The following is a 23159-nucleotide window of genomic DNA, read 5'->3' on the forward strand; positions in this document are numbered from 1 at the left end:
GAGTCGGTGGAGTCGGTGGCATCTTCTGATTTGTGACGATGGACGATGACGGCGAGGACCCCCCCCCCCGGGCGGTGTCCGATTGCCATTTTGCCGGCGCACAAACAAACACCCAGCCCGGGAAGGGGAGACACCTCCGCAAAATGGCCACCGTGTCGTGTTTTCGTGAATTAAATTTCCAATCTCGGCGGTGGGCGACGTGGCGACTCGTGGCTCGGGGTGCAGGAATTAATCGAATCGCTTTGCTCGGTCCCGCGACCCCCAACTACGGGACTACGGGATTTTCCGGGAAGAGCCCGGCAATCACGGCGCACAACGGTGCGAAGGTGTTCCGCCCGGGGGGGGACCCAAGCCCCACGCCGACCACGTCGGTTTGTTCTGGCTAATTAAGGTAAAACGGTTCCGCGCGTCGTCCGTCACAGCGGCCGTCGGCGGCCGAAAACGTCGAATTTCTCCCACACACCCACGGAGACACTAATTACCATCCAATTAGTATGCTAAGGCGACGGTCCGCCGGGGTCCGCTCCAAAAAGGGTGCAGGTCCACGAGCCGTGTGCCGCGGCATAGACAACAACGTCTTCATTTCTGCAGTGGTGCTACCCATCACAACCCCACACACTCGGAGAGCGGCCGCCTTTCTTCTTCCCGCAGGGCGAAAGTGTCCGGACAAGTCCGCAGTTGGGGACTGGAAAACCGACCGGGCTACCAGTGTTGACCACGGTGGATCCGGAGCCCATTCTTTCGTCAGCTCAGTTGTAGGGGTCATTAATTTCCGAACCCCGGCAGAAGCCGGCGATCGGAGCGCCGTTGGGTCAGAATCGAAATTAAAAATTCTAATTCTTGGTCCCGGCCAACCGCCCGATCACGTAACGCCGTGGGTTGTGACACGTAGGTGGCGGTGGGCCCACTCAGATACGTGGAGTTCTCGTAGCTCATCTCAGGGCACGACGCGGGCCTAGCGATCGACAACGCGTTCGAAATCAAATCGGGTCTTTTTGAGGTAGCTCTAGATTGGTTATCGAATATTCCTCTTCCAGGAGGGTGGAATTCTCTTCAACTATCGGCGGAGGTAGCCTCGAGTTTGATAAATCCACCTGAAACTAGAGTTGCTTCCTCAGACCAGCATTTTCTTCTCGATCGCCTCTCAACGGGTTCCGTGATTTTCGGCTTTATTCTGTATGACCCCAGGTTCAACCATCTCGATATAAGATACGAGCGACCGAAAAGACTGTAGAACAGTCCATCACATTAATATGCTTCCCGATTTTGTTGGTAGGGCTGCTGATGGCGGTACCTCCATGAGTTTAGTCTTTTCCCCGTTTATCTGCAGACCCAGATTGTCCTCTCAATCCCAAAGTAAGCCTAAGCCACATCGTAGAACCTTCGACCAATAATGTCTATGTCATCAGCATAGGCCAGGAACTGGCTGAATTTGAAGTAGATGGTCCTTGAGGTCTCCACGATTAGAAAGCTTTCCATTCAACTTCAACTGACTTGGTAATTATCATTCTCACAGGTCTGCTAAATTGGACCCGTATTCCCAAACGGATCATGCCGTCATATGCGGTTAGACTTCGACCGATCGACCAATGATTAGGCCCTCACAATCACCTGGAAGTCACAACCGGTAAACCCTCCTCCGATTGTGATACGTTGTAATTCTGGGATCAAATTATGTCGCCTGACATGCAACCCTTGTGACGCCATATGACGTGCCGAAGGAGTACACCGAAACGAACCCCCGGCCCCGGGTCCGAATTGAGCCATTATCGTTCGCCCAAGGCCTCGCTCGTCGTTTGATCCAATTTTGGTCCCATTTTGCCGCGGCTTTGACAATCGCGGCTGAATGGAAGCTTTAATGACGGGGTTCGGGGTTGCATTGTGTGCTGCGTCGATGATACTGCTGCTGTAATTATTATGCTTTTCATTGCATCACCCGAAAGGTGGCCGAAGGAGGGTGGAAGCGTCCGTCCGGAGAGAGGATGACCTTCCGGTTTTTCGCACACACGAGAATTGTGTGTCCGGCGACCGCACCGTGATCGTTTGATTGGCAAATAGACAAATCGGCTCGGGTTTGTAGATTTACAGGCGGGGACCGGAATGGACCGGAGCAACCCACCCATAATGTGTCCCCTTGCCGAGCCGTCATAAATGGGCAGAGCGCAGACGTTGGCCACCGGTCGGTCGGTCGGTCGGTCGGGGTGTGTAACGGTTTGTAAAGAAGCATAACCAAATGTGGACCGCCGCGCTGTGGCCGGAAGCAAACTAATCAGCATTCGCTCAAATTGCCACCACACACCGCCGCCGTAATCCCATCTAAGGGCACTGGGCACTGGATGCGTTTGTGCGGAAATCTATCCAATTGTGTGGCAGCGGGTGGCTCCGAGTTCGGTAACCCAGCGGGCCGCCAGAACCATTTCCGGTCCGGTAGCCGGACTCCCGTTAGAGACACGTTTCTTCGGGTTCTGCGGTGCGCGCAGGATGGGATTTTGTGGGTTCGTATGTTTGTTTCCTCTATTGTTTCGCCAATAGTGCCGTGTGCCGTCATGTTGGCAATAGTTCCCACGCACCCAGTGAGAGGTGGTAATCAAAAGTACATTTTCCGCCCCGAACCGCAGGAACTCCCTGCGCGAAGGATAAACTACAGGAACTTGTTCCTTTTTCTGTTGGCCTGGGTTTGTCCTCTTGCTTTGCGTCCTTTTCGGCGCAATCGACCCGAAACGCAGCGTGACTTCCTCTTCCCGGCGCATCAGCCCTTTCTCTAGTGGGCCCGTGTTCGGTTTGCCGGGCGATCGGAAAAAGTTGAAGGAGTTCGTCTTGCAAGGAGCCGAAAAAATCGAAAACCCATTAAAGAGAATTACGGGGAGAGAAATCCCGCGAAGGAAGGGCGGCCGGGGGCGAGTGAGCCAAAAAAATCGATCATTATTTTTCCATCAACGCCGAGGAGGAGCCGGCGGCCGCAGGACCTCTCAGTGCAATATCGATGGGAACGCCTTCGAAGACTGCTGCTTTCTCCTTTCCAAGGGGGCTGACCGTAAGGAACTGAGAGGCTCCCCGTGGCGAGGCCCCGGGGCTTAAAGGATGCACCTGGGGTGATTAAAAACCCCTTTCCGGCGTGCAATAAGTTGTCGTCCTGTGGCGACGCGAAATGATCGTTTTCCGTTTTTTTCTTTTCGCGCTTTCTAAGTTTTCATTCGATTCGAAGGAATCGTTTCGCAGTCGGCCCGTGCTCGGCGGGGCCCAAAATAATCGTCCCGTTTTTGTCACTTCCCGACGTTCCGGTCTAGGCACGGCACGATGCAATTGTAGCGCTCCAAAACGGAAGAGCCCTCCCGCGGTGCTGGCCGCTAAATTGCCGTTTCTTGTACAGGATCGGTTCCGGGGATCGGGAAAGTCTTCCGCCAGGGGGGGGCGAACTTCCTAGAACTTGTTCCGGTTTTCTTCAATCGGTTACGGTTAAAAAAAACGGTCAGTTGCGAAAGGAGATAAAATTCCGTTTTGACTATTTTGTTCGCCGCTTGTGGTTCATTTAAATGGGGAAACTTCGTCTTTTTTGCAGGACACGACTCTTTTTGTACTCTGGAGTTTGGTGGTCCGCTTCCTTCTTTCCGTTCGTTCAAAATGCTTCATCAATTCACTTTAACAAATCGAAACATTTCCTTTTTGACCGAACCAACGGAACCGAAGGAAGCTCTTAACACACGTCCACTGTGTTCTTTTTTGTTCGAGGCCCCTGACCCTCGCGAAAAGAATTCGATTCCGAGCGCGGCCGGCTGTGAATTTAAGGCCAGTCAAAGACGCACTCACGGAATCCTCGGATTTTTCTCACGCAAATTATGCTGGTCGGCTGCGAATGCCGATTTACGGGACGGGGCATCTCAAACGTCGGTTGCCGAGTGACACTTGACTTTTCGCCTTGACGTCAACGGAACACCCGGAAAAGAAGGGACACCCCAAGCAGCCGGCCAGTCGGCGGCGGATTTGACTTATTGATTTTTCTGTTCCTTTTTCCGGCCCGGTGTCTCCGTTGCTAGTCTTTCCGTTTCAAGAGCTCTCCGTTTCGTTACGATCGTCGCGAGTTTTGTGATAAAAATACCGACCGGAAACGGGCGAGCAAAAAACCAAACCAAAAACCCACAGCGCTTCGAAGTAGGAAACGGAACTCTCAGTTCCACGGCGCTGCCCGTGGTTACGGGTCCATGGAGGGCTGAACCGCGCGGTATCTGCCTCACGGATGGTGGACTCTCGGAAGAACCCTCTCGTAAGCATCTTACGTTGGCCATTCCAGTCAATCGATGATGGTGGTGCTTAAAAAATGCACAAATCCGGTCCAAGAAAAACCATTTTCCCATAGATCCTGCGCGGCGAGCACGATGGCCAGTCGCGCTCGCGCACGCCGGGCGATTTGTCGCGGTCATTTCGGAACACAGAACTTGTTCACAAACCCACAACGGTCGTCTAATTTCTTCGCGCGGTTCCCTTCGCCAGGAATCCCTTCGAGCCGAGCGAAGAACTTTCCCTTCGAGGGCGAGCCTGTTCCCTGCTTTCCCCGGCGGCACCGGCGACACCGGGGACAATGCAAATCGGCCAAAACCAAACTCGTTCGTTGAATGGACCGAGAAAAATGCGCGATAAATGCGTGCGCGCGCGCGCGCGCAATCGCGGGAAAACAACGAGCGTATTAATAAAAAGAACAGAGGGACCCGAGAACCGACGACGGAGGGAAGAAAGTGAAAGTTCCAGCGAGTGAGGTGAGGTTGGTTTCCACCCGAAAGGAGGGTCCCTTTTCGGTGGCGGCTTTCTTCCTACAGCACTGCGATTAGCACGGTGCGAGGCATTGCGAAGGGTTGCACCGGGTTCTTGAAGGGGCAGGGAACTTTCTTAAGGCACGCGGAACCCCGCCAGGCGTCGATAGTGGGAAATCCAGTCCGGCCAGGTATGGTTTTTCCCCTTTCAGCGTACCTCAACCACCACAGTGGCAAACGGGCGACTGCCGACGTCGAATATGTTACGTTACGTCATTGTTATTACAGGGCTATTAAAGTGCTTGATTGATGATTCGGCCACCAGAGGCCCTGGCGTTTTTCACGTCGCCGCTCGCCCGGCAGATTGTTTTGCCGAAAATCGGAGAGAACCGTTCTCTCCGTTGCTTCCGTTGTCCGGGTTTTCTTCCGCCTCGTTTCGGTGGCGGTCAGCAAAAGAAGACCTCCCGGGTAATTGGGTGGGTTCCTCTGTTTTTTTCCCTGGCCCGTTGTGATGGACGGTGGAAGATGATGACGCGGAACGATGATGATGCTTCCGCGAGCGAGCTACAACGATTCGGAACGGATTTACGGTGGCCACGTGTTCCAGAAGGAACGGCCGGGCCTTAAAAATGATGATGAAAACTCTGCGGGCGAGAGATGGCAAACGAGCCGCAGGCTTTAATTTAAGCAAACAGGCGAATGTGGCGCGTAACGGAACGGCTGTGGCCAAGCAAACAGCAATTTGTGGAGCCCAGATTATTGACGGGAAAAAAGCGTAACAACCGTAGCGCGAAACCATATTTAGTAATCCACCGCACAGTTTAATGTTGGGTTTGTTTTAAGTCCCTGCCAAAGAATTTAACCGACCGCCGAAAGATTAGGCCCGATTTGCTAATTTTCACCTCTCTCCGCCATGGAAAGAAATTCCGGCTTCCGGATGGCGACAGGGCGGCTAGGATATTAGGATATTATGTTGCTAGCGATATTGTTATGTTGCACGCGACGGAACCGGAAGACGAGGGATTTGCGTACCACAAAACCCGTCCCAGGCCCCGGCCCCGACACAGGGCCTTATTATGTTTTACGAAACATAATGCCGAGCCGCTAAAGTACCGCATCATTGGGCGATACCGAGCATGACGACGACGACATCATAACGATGACGACGACGACGACGACGACGTTCTTCATAACGGCCAACGACTTGGCAGGTGATAAATGAACACCGCGCACTGGAAGAGGGTGACCGGGCCCAAGAAGGGTCGAGTCAGTCCCTCCCAGTTTGCTTATTCTTGGCGTTTTCTTGCGAAATTTACTGCACCTCTTTGCTGCCGGTAAGACTGTAACCGCCCGAGTTGCATCATTAATCTGCATCCCCGGCATTCGCAATCGGATGTTGTGTCGAATTTTATTGTTATGGCCCGGAGTTTTATGAACTATTAGGCACCCAGGGGACACCCCCTGCCGGTTGCGGATGGGGTTGCCTTCACGTGTTTGAAGATAATGATTGCAGATGCAGATTGCGCGGTTCGGTAACAATCATCCCCGGATCCCGGCGTTCACGGCTCGGGGTTGTCCGATTCTTGCACGAAGAAGAAATAGATTGCGCATCGTGTCGTCGTGTGGGAAAACGCACGTCAACCGCAAAAACCCTCTCGATTGTAAATCCTCCCAAAACAGCGGTCTGGGGTTCGATTCCCAGATTGCGGCCGGGGAACGCTTCGGCGGAACAATAAATACCGTAAACAAATAAATAAGTATTTGATGGAACCATACATTAAACCGTTTTACAGCCATTCGGTGCTCGATCTGCTCGAGGCCAACGTGTACACCGGTTTTGAGTGATGATCCTTGTGCCGGTCGCTGACCTGTGCCCGTTCCTAGAATCCCTGCCGACCGTTTATGGTCGGCACAGGGGTTCAAGCTGGGTTTCGATGCAATTAGACGTTGGCGCAAATTGGCACGACCTCCGTTATGACCCTGGGCTCTCTGTGGACTCGGGACTGATTGTAAAACATAAGCCCCTTAACTTTTGGAGGTTAATGATAACGTGAACGTGAAGCAGTGCAATGGAACGCTATCAGAGGTCGGGCACACGTCACAGCCGGACGCAAGGACGGAAGCAAGCTATTTTTATCGAGCGCTCGCGCGGCGTAACCTTGCGCAAAAGGGTGCGCCCTTGGGCGCGTATAGGGTGGCAAAATAATTAAATTAAAATCAAACTGCAAACAAACGACGTCGATACGTTGAAGCGTACGTCGATAAACAATAGAGCGGGGTGGCTAGTCTGAAGTGGTGTGCGAGTGTGGCCTTCCTCAGGCCTCAACCCTCACCCGATGATGGTTCGTAACGACGCACACGTAACGTTTCAATCAGTCCACTCAACCGGAACGCGCCCGTTCGAGGACAGTCTCGGTCGCCACCGAACCGAGCCGATCCTTGTGGCCAGGACGAAGGATGAAGCATAGGGGTGACGGCACGGAAAACTCTCGATTCGTCACACAACACACACGGCAGGATTGGCCACCACCCGCTGCCGCGCAAAATCGAAACGATTCAGCTGAATTCAGCCTCCGATTTTTAATCGGAAAAGCTTAAACAATTTTCACATCACGCGATCGAGTTCGATATCGGACCACAAAAAATCAACGTAATCTTTTTTTAGAACATTTTCATTATGTCACCACACGTGACACACTCCCATACGCGCCTGGGGTCTAAATTCCAATTCCAACGAGTTAATCCTTCCTTCCGCTTCGGCTGACATTCATTGCGCCGTTCGGTCGGTCGGTCTGTGTTTATCTAGAAATTGATCTCAAATCGTTTTTTTGCGCCCGGAGCTTTTAGTTTGATCGCACCGCAAGTGACATATTGACTGCGCACCGCCGTTGGGAAGGACAGCCCGTTGTTTGCTTAATGGTTCCGCGGGCCGTGCAATGTGTTCAAATTAAGCGACACCGGAGAATCAACAACATTTAAATTATCTTTCCCGCCACAGCGCGCGGTGCATTTTCCAAAACCTCCCGAGTACTCCAGTTGAGCATGAAAATTATGCAAAACCGGGTTCGGGTCCGGGAAAGACCCTCGGCCCGGGGACGTTGCGTTGATGGTGTTTAGATTGGATCAGTGAAAATGATAAAGTTCAACTGTGGGATTTTTTAATTCCGGTGAAAACCGTCCGGTGTTGGCCCGACCCGAGCGTCAAGAGGGTTCAACTCCTGTGTCACCCCACAGAAGGAGAGCATCCCATCCAGCAGCGGGCCATCAGACTCCTAAATGACTAATTTATGCTGCCGAGCCCCTAGCGTGTTTGTTGCGCAGAATCGAACGCAGATCGCAAAACGGTCCAACAAACCGAGCGCACATCGCTAGTTTATTGCACTTCAAACAAATGGCAGCATAAAAGTGAACGAAACATTTGCATACCAAACACACGTCACTCGTGCCCCGTTAAGCCTGTAGCCTGTGTTGTGATTTTATGCGAAAACCACACAGACGCGCACGCAGACACGGCTCCCTGGCCCATCTCGCAGTGGATTCGTCTTTTATTTAAACGATGGTTCTGGCCAGCAGAGCCCTTCTTCGCACGCGCAAGTGAGCATCATCCTCCGGGCACTTCCGGTTGGTGCGCTGGCAAGCACACGAGGGGTTGGCACGTTGGCTGTCAGTTGCAGCTCCGGTCCGGCCACAGATCGAAATCGGAACCTTCTCGAGCAAAGAAGGCGCGAATGTGGAGCACACCGAGCGAGAAGTGACCCGATTGTTATGCAACAGCGCACCGCCAAGGCCCGCGTTGGGGAATCGGAAACCCGGGGCCGGGGGTGTAGCCGCTCCAAAAAAGTATGCAGATGATCGCCACGTGGGACCGGAACCCGGCGATAGACCCCGGCCAGTGTCCTTTGGCCGTTAACGGTGCTCAGGTTTCAGAATTGTGCCTCGAAACGGCCAGATACGCTACGCAAGGGGCTCGGTCACGGACAGTTTGAATTTATGGGATTTGATTTCGGATGAATTGAATTTCATTAGCCATTTGGTAGTCTCCGCTCGGCACTCGATCACACCCCTTACGTCCGGAGGGTGCTGGCTCGGACGGCCGACGTTAAAGAACATCGGACCCGGAGTGATTATGAAAATGATTTTATGTTTGCTTTCCACTACACTAAATGATCGCCGGTGTTGGCCGGCACCTACCCCTTTTTTTTGGTTCGCGAAGGATGCTCACTTCGAACCTGCAGGGAACAGCGGTGGCAACACAGCCACCCCTGGACCCCTGGGCACTGGACACACCGGGCGCAAGCATAAATCATGCGTTGCGCGTCCTCTCGACTCTGTCTCATCGACTGACAGCATCAACAACAATAAACAGTGCGTCTCTCTCTCTCTCTCTCTCTGTCTTCCGGGCTTTGTCCTGCCGAGTGGACCGGATTCTCGGTTTCCGGTTATTACAAAACTCCGATCTCTTTGGGGTGTCCACTCGTGAACTCTATTACACCTCCGATAATGAATGCTTAAGAGGGATTAACGGATTTTACACCTCCCCGATGGGGCGATGGTCCGCAATCTAATTCAGTTGCAAGTTGCCCGAAGGTTCCCCAGGACGCAAGAATCGAATCAAAAGACGTTTAGCGATCGAACGCCATCGAGAGTAAATAGATTAACGGCAATAATGAACCGGCCGCGATGAGGGATTGCTTGAAATTGAAATTGATCCTTATTTATGGTGCTGGCTGCCGTGGAGCTTATCAAAACACCATCAATCACGTGTCTCGTTAAGAGAGAGAGAGCACCGAGCGATGATGCGGGGGCCACCGAAAGGACACACCTTCACACGGTGGTGGCCGCCAGACAGGACGCGGCGGTGTGTCCTTCGCGTGCGTTCCCATTCATCATCATCGGTCCCAATTAAAGTCGCATCTCGTAGCGCGTACTCCGAGTGTATCGCCGGCACGACGGCGTGTAACAATTAATCAGCATTGAAAAATGATCATTAATGCTGTGCGTGGGGCCGTGGCCGTGTGTTGTGTCTGCGATCTCGAGCGGACAAATAAAACTGACCGCACGCTAAACGATGTGGACGTGATTAAATTAATTTGTTCTAATCCGCGGCCCCCGATGTAGACGTAACTGGCCGGGGGGGGGGCTCTGAAAACCAGTTCCAAGTCGGTGGCGGTCGGTGGCAGCAACATGTGTCGAATGCAACTCGGCAACCGGATCGCTACTGCAGCGTGCAGAGACGCGTGCTGTGGCCGCTGGAAGGCCGTGTCCCTGTCGTGGTTGGGCGAGAAAACGATCCATCATTTCCAATTTAATCCGCAACCCATCCGGATAAGGTGGGCCGGGCTGGGCTCTGGAGCTAGGCGGATGTAGGCTTCTGTGGCTCGGTGGCCCTGTGGCTCGATACTGGTGGCGGGTTGCTCTCTATATTTTGTAGATAAAATATAATTAATATCACATTAACCCGGGGCCCCGCAGTAATTGACTTTCGTTTTTCGGTCCCATTCCATTTCTCCCGATCATCTCCGGTGGCGCAGGCGGCAGCACATGGGCGGGTGGACGACGGCCGCGGCCAACGCGAAGCAGAATGGCGGCCTGGGGCCCGGAGCCCCGACGGCGACCAGCAAGAGTGCCACGACCAGCCCGGAACGGTTGCGCGGCGCAACCCACGATCTGTTCGAGCTGCTCGAACGCGTCCAGTGCTCGCGCCTCGACGATCAGCGCTGCGTCCTGCCGCCGTACTTCTCACAGGTGCGTATTATCCTTTCGCTTTGTCCCCACTTTATCCCGTCCCGTTCGTCGAGAAAGTTATCCGTTTTTAATTATTTTTCCACCGCGCCCGAGTAATTTATTCGTTCACGTGCCACGGCCACTTAGGTTGCACCTTGCGAGAGCGTTCGCAATTTTGCAATGCACTTCAACCGGCCAGCTTTTGACGGTTTATGACCATCCGGACGAACTATTTTCTGGCCCACGAGCGGGGCACGCGAGCAGCACGAGCCCGTCCGATGACCGATGGTGGCAAGTGTGGCTTCGCGTGTCTGCGACCTTCAAGACACGTCGTGGTCGTCGTCGTCTTGGTTCAGTGAGTTCCTCTCTCTCTCGCTCGCTGTTTCGCAGAAGACACGCCGCGCAGTAAAATTATTATTTTTCGTATTAAGTAATGGCACTTATGGTAGCGGTGGGCCGTAACGGGGCACATGCAGCAGCGGAGCTCATCCGTTACTGTCAACGAAAGGCAAAAAAAAAGGTGTCGCTCTTCCGAAACACCGAAACCGTTGGGCTGGGCCACGTGATCGATCATGGCAATGGCCAGCGATTATCATTCTAAAACGGGGCAAAGTGCCAGAATTTTATGCACCAACATGGTACCGTAAAGCTGTAAACGTTTCTTTTCCGTTCTTAAATGGAAGAATGGGTCCAAACGTGGCCCAAAACTCACACGAAACGAGGCGGATGTGAAGAAGGAACAAACATTCTAAACCTCGGCTTTGTGGTCCGAGTTGGTCAAACATTTGTTGCCCAAAGTTTATGGCCCCCGGCTGGCTGGCTGGCTGGATGGCAGGTGGCGCGCGTTTTAGATCGGCCATAAACCACGCCACCTTCGCGTGGTATAAAAATGTGGCCAAAGGTGGCCGATGAAGCAATGTGGGTTTTCGAGCTACAAGCGAATTCCTGGTATTTTTTGGCCACAGCCCCGAAAAAAACCCCTCGAGGACCCCGCAGCTAATTGCTTAGCAATCTTGGTGGACTTTTCTGCGAACCCTTCGAGAGCGTGGCCCGCATTTTACGCCACTGTTCAGTGAGTGAGCCATCAAATCGAAATCAGTATCTAAGCCCATCGACACAAAGGATTAGCGTCCTTTGCTATTAGCAACCCGGCAGCAGCCCAGCAACTGACGAACGATTGGCGGACAGGGCGATGGTGGCGTCGCAAAATCCGATTAACGTCCACCGTTAGGTTGTGCGGTTTTCGCCGCGTATTTTCACGCTCACTTCAACCAAACGGGACACCCGAAACCAGTCGGAAGAATCTCCAATTTTCTCCATGACTAAGCATTGGCAAAGTGCGCCAGTGCCACCGTGGTGTGCTTTCTCCACACGCTCCGACGCTTCTTGCTCTTCTTTCTTTCATTATTTATTGGCTGGAAAATTCAATAAGCGGCTGCGGCGAAAGAGGGAGAGACACGGGTCGTTACTTGTCAGGGAACTTGTTGATGGACGTGCGTGCGACCGAGAGAGAGTGAGCCCGCAGTTTCCAATTTTCCACCGAACGTCAATCGGCTCCGGGTTGTTCCGGAGCCGTTCGTTCGGTGTCCTTTAATTTTAGCGTGACGGCCACAAGTGGGAAAATCGTGCCAAAGGTTGAACAATTGGGCGGAAGCAACCCCCAAACCCAATCTCCATCGTTGTGAGCCGTTTATCATTTTTGATTGAATTGCCCGCGAAGTGAACGCACGGAACGGAATGGCCAAAGTATGGCCAAAGTCCCACCTGTTCACACGAAGGATAGAATTTTCTCAAACGCGCGGTTCTGTTCGTGCGTAAGGAAGACAAATGGGTTCGCTTGCCGCTGCCGTGTCTTAGCACCCAGCACAGCTGGCTGGCTGGCCGGTGGACTCATAAATCCATAAATCCGTCGCATCCGGAACACGGCACCCGGCACGCGTTGCCCGGTAACGCGAGTTGTGGCCTAAGATTCAAATACCTTTTCACGGCAAATACAAACGCCCGGCATGACCACGCCAGCTGTCAGCTTCGGAGTGTGCCCAAAACCACCATTTGCCACGCGGGTTGTAAAAAGTCATAAAACGCGAACCTCAGTCGAGAGCTGTGAGCCGCGGAGCCGGACCTAACCCTTGCGCGGATTAAAATTTTTCAAATTGTTGTCATATTTCCGATCGAACCCCCGGTTGGCCGGCGACAGATTGATCGACTGCCGGCCGTTGGTGCTGCTATTGACTGGCTAATCGGAGCCGGTGGCGGCCCAGCCCCCGGGGGTTCCTTCCGGTTCCAGGGTGTCGCCGTCGAAACCCTTCAGCCGAGGTTTTGTTTGGTAACAGGGATCATAAAAATTTATGATCTCTCGCAGCCATCGATTTATCCCAAAACGTGTCGTTTCGATGCATTTTTCGGCGCAGGTTGGTGGTTCCGAAGGGGTCCGGCCATTCCGCATGGGGTGGAAAGGGCTGCAGCCTCAGAGTGTGATGCGTTGTTGAGGAGGATTTAAAAATCCGTTAGCAAACAGCAGCGCTCGGTTTCGAGTGGTTTTCTCTACATGGGATTAGCTACAAACACAGAGCAACCCAGGGAGCTGGCGGCCAATTTTTCTTTCACTTTTTTTCCCCCGAGGCCACCGGGTTCTTGGGTCACATTCTTTTTTTCTGACCGGGCTTGGCTTGGGTCGGTTTGTCTAAACAGCAAACAACAAATCGTTCGGCCAGATGTCAAGCTAATCGCGCCGGGAACGCGTAATGCTCCACATTCTCTTCACGATTCATTAGCGGCCCAACGGCACGTCCCGTCGCCGACCCTGTCGGGTGGTTGGCGTAGGCAACCCTGCAGGGGTCTCGACCTCGCACCAGCAGCCCCTCACAGCCAGCCACGGGCACGACACGTCGCCAGCAAACCACACCCCGTGATGATCTTCCGGCAAGAGTTTCGCTTTTTTTCGCCGTTGTCTCAAAGAAACTCCTCGGCCCGTCGGTCTCTAATCCACGTGGTGCGCACCCTCGCTTCGATCGATGGCGGCGGACACGCCTCAAGAAGGTATCCGAGGAGTGGGCGAGGAGGAAAAAAACCTACTACACTGTGTCGGGCACGCAAACAATATGCCACGCCAACCGGCACACACCCATCGACACCCTGTCAAACATCTGGCAAACATAAAGCGCGACACGTTTGACACTTCGGCCGCGCGACCTTCTTGAGTCGCTCGAAGGTAGGCCTCGGGAGGGCACACTTTAGCTCGGCCGTGAAGTTTATGCTCCGCTCCGCACGCCACAGAAGTGTGTCAAACGACGATCACCAGACCGCGGGAGAGGACCTCTCTGACAGTCGGTGACGTACCGGGATCGCGCTCGACGATGGAATTGATGAGGTGATAAGTGTCGTTTGAGAGGTCCTGATGAGTCCTCGGGATCGGTGTTTCTTCGCTTCCCCCTCTTAAAAGACCTCCGAAGACCCCGAAATAATTGCCCCGGACCTTTTGGGAGGAAAAAGCGACAAGTCAGCGTTAGTGATTGGGTTCTTCTTCTTCTTCGTTCGTCCTCGCGTCTTCTAGATGGACCTTGATCTTGACGACTCTTTAATTGATCTGGCTAACGAACCGTGCGCACGCGCGTTTGATCCACTTTCCAGTGGCGATCGCGATCGTCCGGACCATCTTCATTAGAGCAAGGCGCAGGGTCTAATGGTCATCGTCGGGGGGGCGACCGGGATCGGGTTCGAGAGAAGAGGGCACAATTTATGACACATCCCTCTCAACCCCAAACAAACCATCGCCGCGGCCATTAACACAGGAACAAGCAATAATTCTCTCGATCCCGGACAATTAACAGCTCTCCGGAGCTCCCGGCGTCCCGGTCCTTTTTCTGACGGGTGACACCACAATCGGAGCGCATCTGTTCCGGGGTTCCTTGAGCGGCAGATGATCGATTTAATTGTGTGTCCTTTCGCCGCCGCCCGGCTCGAAATCGGACCCCTCCGTTTCGCAAATTGTCCACTTTCTCTCGACAACAATGGCCTCTCTGGCGATCGAATTCGGACACCCCCTCCGGACAGTCGGGATCGCCGATTGAGTGGTGGATTTGTTTTAAATTGTATCCGGAGCCCTTCCGGGGATGTGCCCTTGGCGTCCGTAATTCTAATGAATCCATGTCCGTCGCTCGTCGATTTCCCGCCCAACTGTGAAGCGGTTATCGGGCCAAAAATAAATAATCGCTTCATTACCGGTGACGGCGCGGAGAAATCGAGCAAACGCGAACCGAACACCGATCTCCTTGTGGTGGCCCTTTTTTTTGTTTTGGCGTGCGGATAGAAAAATAATTTCCTCCACCGATTGGCGCCGATAATCTTATTAACGCGCCGAAGCGAACTGGCCGAAAGGACCGTAGAAAAGTGCAATCTATTTTATAATTACCGTCACTTATTTCCGTTCTTTCCACCGACCGGTTCGGGAGACGACCCAGTGTTCCGGTGGCAATCCGCCATGTGCCGTTGATCGCTCAAATTACACACTCCCCAGCCCGGCCCGGCCAACCCACGGAACGGAACGTTCGTAAGATTTATAGTCTCGAGTGTAAGATTTACTACCGACTCGGGTCCCGGAACACCACAGCGCCCTTTCCGTATGCGTGACCTCAGCCTGGGACATCTTGTCGCCACCTTTGTCCCGGGTGCCCCGTCGCACCCGTTTGGCCGGGGGCCACCGAGGTCAGGATGCTTCTGCGCCAGTTATCCCTTTTTAGGGCAGCGCGCCGGTTCCGAACCGGTTCCTGGGGCCAGAAGAAGGTTGCACCACTCGATTGCCACTTATTGGATTGTAAAATTTCAATTGCCTTAATGGCTCACCCGGATATCCATTACGTTCCGGCGCCAGAATTGGGTTTATTTACGTCCGAGGACACACAGGACACACAGGACCTGCTCAGGACAGGAAACTTGCAATCAAGATTAATTTGATATTCATAACGTCCCAATGGCGCTGCTGCGGGGATTGGCCACTGCGGCGAGCGTGACACCTCCGCAAGATCCGCCGAGGGCGGTGTCCTTGCCCGAAAGTGCACCATGATGTGGCAGCTTCCGTTTCGTTGCGCAGTGGACATCTTCGCGCATTGTTCGAGGCTTCTTTTGGCCGGGCGAAATACACCGCGAGTGTCCATTTTCGGACCGAACCACGAAAGGGGATGGCGTTTCCATCAAAGACGGGTCGCCGCGTTGGCGCAGATAATTGTCCAATAATTTATCCACCTTATTACGAGCCCGCAGTCGCTGTGCCACGAAAGGGCACAGCGGCAGCGTACGCTTTCGAAAGTAAACTCGATTTAACGGATTCCAGTGGTAATCATTGGCCCAGCATGACATATGGCGCAACAAGCACCCAACGCGGCGCTGATTGCGCGCGTCCTCCGAGAACGGGTTAATAGTAGCTGGAGGTTGCGACCGTGTTGATTTTTTTTTTCGGCTCGCTCCTGCTTCCAATATACAAAAGTGAAAAACCCATAAACATCACTCCGCCGCCGAACAGGACACAAAAAAAGGAAGCTGGTGAATTACTTCCCTTAAACAATAGCAAACCTAATAACAATCCCGAAGGATCCTCCCATCCGCATCCGTAAATCATAAATGTTTTAAAACCGGATCGCCGGAGCCGCCGGAGCCGCTGTGCATTTTGGCCCCGGATCTTCGCTCGGGTTTTGTAATTTTTGGTAATAATAATGTGTTCCTGTGTTCCGGGCGTCCATCACACAACCCTTCCGGGTTGTCCCTCGCCTTGTTGCGCAAACCCTTCGCATCGAGTGCCACACGCGGTAAGGTTGCGTGTGGCGATCTTTTTTATGCTCCCTACGCGACACCCTGCGGAATGATGAAAGCCCGGCACCGAGAACCCGACAGAGAGAGAGAGAGGGGAGGCAGGGAGGGAGGACAAAAATCTCATTCGCAAAGGTAGTCGAAATGTTTGGACGTGTGTTGATAATTGGCCGGCTGGCTGGCTGTCTGGCTGACGTGGTTTTTGGGGCCGAAACTCCGAAAAACATCATGCTACGAAAAGCCGAAACATAACACGGCGGCCACGGCCACTGTAATCGGAGTCGACACTAACCTCAAAAGGTGTGCGTGTTTTGTGTTTATGGCAAAAAATATCTGTGCGCTATCGAACACCGCCGCCACCGCCGCCGCCGCCGCCGCCGCCACACGCCGTACCGCGTCGTCGTCGGGATAAAAGGGGTAAAGCTTTCCACCCAAAATCTGCGGAACGTCGCCGCTCGGTCCCGAGAAGGGTAATGAAACCGATGATGATACACGCTTAATGGGATTTTCTTTTGCAACAGCAGCAGCCGCCGCCTTTTCACCGGCCCAGGCCCCGGACGACCTTGTTCCGGGTGCGGGTCACTAAACGGGCCAACAGTTTTCAACCCCTTTTCACCCGGCGAGGCGAAGTTTTCGGGAAAGAGAAAATTCCAAAGTGTCCATCATCAGCCCATCTCGCCGCCGCCGATGGGTGGCAACCGACCACCCGATTCGATATCATGTTTCAAACTTTTCCGCTCTCCCGGCCTCCCGGTGGTTGGTTGGTGTCCTGCCCGGGCCGGGCCTTCCTGTTTGGGTTTTAAAGAGAAACGGAAAGCAAAAAAAAAATCGAAAACCCCGCTGTCCTTGGCGCGGTTTTGTGTTAATATATTTAATTACCCGGTGCAATGGACGAGGACGCTCGCAGGACCCACAAGGTAAATAGCCATGATGTGGCGATTTTTTTCTTCGTTCCCCGCGGACGCTTTTTTTTCTTCTCCGCTTCGTAGCCCGGAAGGTTCTCGGTCGGGGTCCGGTTGATTGAGAGAGAGGCGCAAACGGACAAATATGATTGCCCGATATTGATGGGACTGGTCGGGAATGATGCAACGAAACTGTCATCCCTCGAAGGCGGCTTGACAAATCATTTTGCCACCACATCACACACGACCGCCACGCAGCGGGAATCCTTGGCTCATTGGAAAATGACTTATGGTGGTGCTGAAGGGACCTCACAACACCGGGCTCTGTTTGGCCGTTTATGTGGCTTGTTTTTTAGCAGTCATTAACCACGCAACTTTTTGAATGCAATTCAAAATAAGCTCAGCGATCACTAGCGCTACCTGGCCGCCAACGAACGAAGCTCAATGGAAACAACTCGACTGAAATCCGCCAGGTGGCGCTAGCGGCTCACACAGCAAGCTTTTGCACGTTGGCTTTCGAGCTTTGCCGACGAAAGTCGAAAGTTTCATCGAGTTCGTCGACGGTTGCACTTTGAGAGCGCGAGTTGCAGAGTTAAGTGGAAACAGATGTTTATTAATGGCAATTTCGCCTGGCGAAACCCATTTGTTGTGCACCACCCTCCCCCACCCACCGAAGCGTTGAAAGATTCGTTGATCGCGCGCCACAAAATATGAACAAGCGGCATGCGGCGTTGCTATTATAGAGTTTAATTAAAGCGGAATCAAATTGAAAAAGATTACACACCCTACACGGGTCACCGAAAGTAGTCACATCGCGCGCGGGAACATGCTCTTCGTTTAGAGCAGGGCGGTGGCTCTAATTTGTCAAGCTCCGGATCTTCAGGGCTCCCGCAAGAAACGGTGCACCTCTTGCCGGCCCTTATCACTGTCCCACAATCTGTAGCCGCCGCCCTGTGTGAATGATTTTCATCATCCATCCAATGGCCATTGTGTTTCCGTGTGTCGTATTGCGCATCGTCACGGGGTCCGCACTGTTCGGGAAGCGGACACCTGTAGCCGGACGAGGGTAAAGCCAGAGATGAAGGGATCACAACCCACACACAGAGACACTCCAATCCAGCGGAAGGGCTTGAATCTCCGTACGAAGATGTGAGACCATTGTGTCCGTGAAGGAGCGTGCAGCAAAGAAAGTCAACATCAAACCCCCGGGGTTGTCTGAAGTGTTCTAAACGTGTCCTGTGTCGAAACCCCCACGGCCTTGCCTACGTCTGCGTAGGGCAAATCTTAATCTTACGCCCCGCGAGCCTTCTATTTCCGGACACTCGTTAACCCTGGCCGTTCGTCACGTTCCGACTTGAAGTTCGGGAAGTTGACAATCCTTCTCGCTGCCCACACTTCTGTTACCGGTCCGGGCCTGGAAATTAATCGACGGCCGATCGATATGCAACGCGGCCACCCGTGCAACCCAGAGCCTTAATGACGCGGTGCCTCACGCGGTTAATTACAGCAAATCCCTTCCGTATGGTTCGGAAAATCCGCTGCAAAGCGTTTCCATTTTCGCGAACCGGGTGTTCCGTGAATGATTGGCGCCCGTGGCCAGCGTACTCGGCCCCTCCCCCCCCTCCCGGACATGCAATGGGGCGGTTCGCCGTCTGGCCCCGATTGCTGAGGCGCGGACTTTTATTTATAAAGTGAAGAAAATGTTCGACGGTTGTAGCTTTTTTGTTGTTGTTGTTATTAGCATGAAGGGAAGGTGTATTCGATCGTAAAACGGAGGCCAGAGCAGCACGAAGAGAACAGGGCCCCCTTGGGAGGCCCCTCGCCTTTTTATCATTTAGCGTTCCCTTCGCTAACGGTTTCGGTTTGAATTTGAATAAGGGTTGCGGTGCGACGCTTATCAGAAGCCGCCGGGAACCGGTTCCGGAACCGGCGCGAGCCAAGTGTCGAAGTACCGAAGTGCGTGGCCAAGTTCTACCGGCCAGTGTGGGAATCGGCCTTTTAATTGGCCGCCCGGTCGCCTACGAAAGAGCTACGGTTCCATCCCGTCCAAAAGGTGGGCTCCACGCGGCTCGCGCGCAAAGGTGCAATAAATTCTTCGCCCCGTTTCGGACCCTCTTGTTTTTCCGGGTCCCAAGATGGGGGCCGAAAGGGACCGCTCCGAGGAAGAGGAGCCATCGAAGTGTGAAGTCTGTTGTGCATCGGAACGAAACGTCATTAGAGTCGGGAGCCCCCCCCCGAAGGGAAGTGAACGTTCTCTTCTTCGGTTGGCTACATTTCTTGCGGCGTGGCCCCATCAAGACTTTCACGCGAGCGAAGGGACCAAAATGCGCTGCTGACGGTGGCCAATTTGCATACTAACCCCAAAAACGGTCTGCCACGGTGCGGTTGCTTCAGTCAACCGCAACGGCGTATCGCGCGATTGGAATGCATAAACCGGACACGCCACTGCAAGGCGGCGCTAGCCTCCGGGGGTCTTCGTGGCACAATTCACGAAAAATCTCGATGTTAATTGAATTAAATAGACAGTCCGGCCGGGACCTGCGGGGCACACTTTAGTGTGGCCGAAAATTATACCCCGCAGTTGTGAAGCGGGTGGGACCCCAAAACCTAGCGGCGACACTCGACGCGGAACCGATTTGTTTTAAGATGAAATGATGAAGCTTAATATTCGTTGGCCGCTCTTTTGGGCTTTCGAACGCTCCGAGTCCGATTCCGGGCAGTGCTAATGAGAATGGGCCTAATGAACCTCTGCCCGTGGAGCGTTTAGGACCCCATAACATACCGCATAACTGTTCCCCGTCGATTATGTTTCAGTAGAACCCTTGGCCGGCTGGCCAGCATGTTTACTTTATCGTGGGGTGCATGTTAAGCTCCCGTTCCATTATCATTTTGTCTCATTTCCATCAGCGAGCGATGCACTTCTCCTAATGCACACAACCGCTGCGGGAGTTTCTGTTGAGTTCCCTTCCTTTTTCCGGAGCCAGAAGTTGGAGCATCTCGCTCTGTCGCTCACTCGACGGGTTTAATTTTCCACTTAAGCGCGCGCCGTGGAATTCAAGGCTTTTCTTGGCCGTTTAGTGACTCTCCGTTGGTGTGGGTAGCGTTTTCTCTCAAGCTTTGCATTGTGTTTCTGGCTTGTGGTTTTTTGTTGTGCTCCCATCGGTCTCCATTGCGCCTCCTCGGGTCCCGGTTTGCTGGCCATGTTGCTGGCGCGTTGTTTTACATGCATCTCATCACAGTTTTTCCCTTTGGTAATACGATCATCTCGCGTGGCGATTTTTGCGTTTTACTTTTATTTCGCCAACATTGCGGCGCTCATTTTTTTGTGGCTCTCGACAACAATGTTGGCTCTAATGAAGCCCGCGAACTGCGTTAAGTAAAAGTGACCCACTTCTCGGACCTTCCCTGTGCTATAGCTCTCGTGTGTTGCTGCCTTTCGAAGGTCTGGCGCGAATCATTAGGATGCGCCGCGTAATCGTTGAAAATGAGAGTTGTTTTTTGGGGGGGTTTTCGGAACCATCGAAAGACCGCTGCCACACCGATGTGACCGTAGAGCGGGTTCCACTTCCTTCAACAACAACAACCAGCAACAGCAGCAACAGCAACAGCAGTTTGTTTAGCTGCGGGCACCCCCTACGCGGGTCTTCTTCCGGAGGATGTTGTGCACTTTCTCGCGCTCTCCGACGGAAGCCGCCTGTTCAGTGTATGTGTCTTCTACAAATGTTTGAACCCCCCCCTGAACGGGGGAACGGCGCGAAGAAACCCCCTAAAACCCGGGGAATCGCTTTACAATACTTCCGCTTCTTTACCAACCACCAGCACCAGCAACAACAACAACAACAACAACAAGTGGGCAGCAGGTTCTCTCGTTTTTACCCCGTTCGCCGTGGCACTATGTTGGGGGGAGCCAGGGAGGAGCAAAAAAGCATAACTCGGACGGATGCGCAAGAACAATGAGGGGGAGCCTTGGTCGGATTCCCTCTCGCTTTTGCACTGGGCCAGAATGAGAGTCAGAACACGCAACGGATGAAGAAGTTCGTTGGCACCACGGTCCACTGCCCAGAGGAAGATCACTCTGGTACAGGATGAGGCAAGAGACTTTTGGTTTCTTTAAAATACCATCAAACAATTCCAAGAAGATCCTCCTCGAGATGTAAGGAAATCCTTCCGCTAACGACCCTAGCCCAAGCCAGAACTCTCTTGCTTCAACCTGTCTTAGAGTGATCTTAGCCCACAGGAAGTCGTGATTCAAAGTCCGGTCCAATCCGAGCCTCAGAATTGGCCAACACGCCACTCGCGCAAGGTCAGGAGCTTGGGTCGACTCTGGGCGTCTTTAGCAGATTTGGAAGGGTTGTCTTCTCGGCGAAGCCATTGGGGAACAGTTCCGTGGAACTCTAATTGCCTTTAACGGTTTGTACGCCGAACCAAATGAAGAGCCATTCGGCCCGAAATCGATCGTTTATGTAACGTGGCGATCCTCATCCTAAGCATCGTCATCGTCGCTTTTGGGCAGCCCCTAGGCCGATCGCACTCGGGAGCTGATCCATGCGATGATCGTGATCGTGATCCATGATGCGTATAGTATGTGGAAAATTGGCCAAATTTCAAACCAACACCGACCGAAGAAGGTAGCGCGCAGGTGTTGAGAATGGAGTTTTCCGGTCCGGCCACGGGTCCGCCTCTTGCGTCATAATTTGGGGTGGAGTGGGGGACGCAAATTGCATAAATCGATGCCCGGTAATGGGTTGGCCCCGAAGTAACGAATAAGAAACAAATAATTGCGCGGCCGTAGTGGTGGTGGCCAGCCGACGACGAGAAAGCCACGAGGAGGAAGTTTTTACGGCGTTAAAACGGTAGATTTTCGGTACAACAACAGACACGCGGTCCTCGCGGACCTTCCGGGCCGCGCCGCGCCGCGGTTTGATTATCGCCGGAACAGATGCGCCAACATACCGAAACCCTCCAGAGTGTGTGGGTCTGTGGTTTAAAGTTGGCGAAATGGCCACCAAACACGGACGTGCGACGCCATCATTATACGGGGGCTGTTTTGACAAACAAAACCGGAAGCGACCGAACCCGCAGAAGGTGCCATTCGCACACCCCGGCGGGGAGAGAGTGCTCCAAAAACTCCGTACGGTGGCCGCCGTAACATGATCCCGCCCCGGTGTGACGGTCATGGCAGAATTTGTACGGCTTGTGAGCGTCGTTGTTCCGTTGCCTTCCGAGTTTTCGGGAGCCTCGCCGCCAGCTGGTCCCGTCAGGTTGCTGACGATGACTCATGCGCCCAGAAACCCTGATCCAGTCGGCGACCCCGAGTTCCAGATCCCGATGACGCGTGCTAGGTCACTGAGGCGGGCCGAGAATTTGATACTTTTTAATTAAAATAATCGTCGATCCGTGGCCGACGTGCTTTGGACCGCCAGCCAGCTGGGCCGAGATGACCGAGTTACGCCAGATAGCCAGCAGCATAGCTCTAAATGGCGCGGCTAGTGCAGCCCATAAACGTCTCGCCCCTTAAATCATGGGCCAGCAAATGGGCAAACTCGCCGGCCGGTCGAACGAATCGTCGGCCCCGCCTAATGAGGGAGGATGCACTGGATCTCGCCCAGCGGAACACAAATATCTTCGAGTTGCACAATTTGCAACGGAGCGCACCATCTTGCGCTTGTTGCGACACACAAATCATACAAACGAGCGCCGCCGCCGGCCCTTGGCTTCTCGCCCTCCAAAGTGTTGTCGTTCTATTTTTACGAGTTCACCGAAGGCCAACCCGTCGGAGTCGTCGTCGTCGTCCGGGGTTGTTGGGGGAGCATTTTAAAGATTGGTCACACACTTAGACTGTGCATTCTCGCCGGGGCACAGTTCCTGCGCCGCCCGACTCGCGGCTTGGGGGGCTAGGGAGAGGCCAAAGTTGACACCACCGTGGCTTACGTCATACTGTCGCCATACTGGGCCGACTCTGTTTGCGTCCGGATAACTCTTCCCC

General features: G+C 53.5%; 1 protein-coding gene across 1 annotated transcript in view; it reads left to right on the top strand.

The window, feature by feature from the left end:
- Window positions 1-23159, top strand: part of LOC131206917 (rap1 GTPase-activating protein 1) — a 94744-nt gene that overhangs the window by 42587 nt on the left and 28998 nt on the right. Inside the window, exon 2 of the mRNA XM_058199516.1 lies at window positions 10277-10490. Within this exon, the coding sequence (XP_058055499.1) occupies window positions 10277-10490 (214 nt within the window). The remainder of the gene's footprint in view (window positions 1-10276; window positions 10491-23159) is intronic.

This window comes from Anopheles bellator, chromosome 2 (genome assembly GCF_943735745.2).
Source record: "Anopheles bellator chromosome 2, idAnoBellAS_SP24_06.2, whole genome shotgun sequence".
NCBI lineage: Eukaryota > Metazoa > Arthropoda > Insecta > Diptera > Culicidae > Anopheles > Anopheles bellator.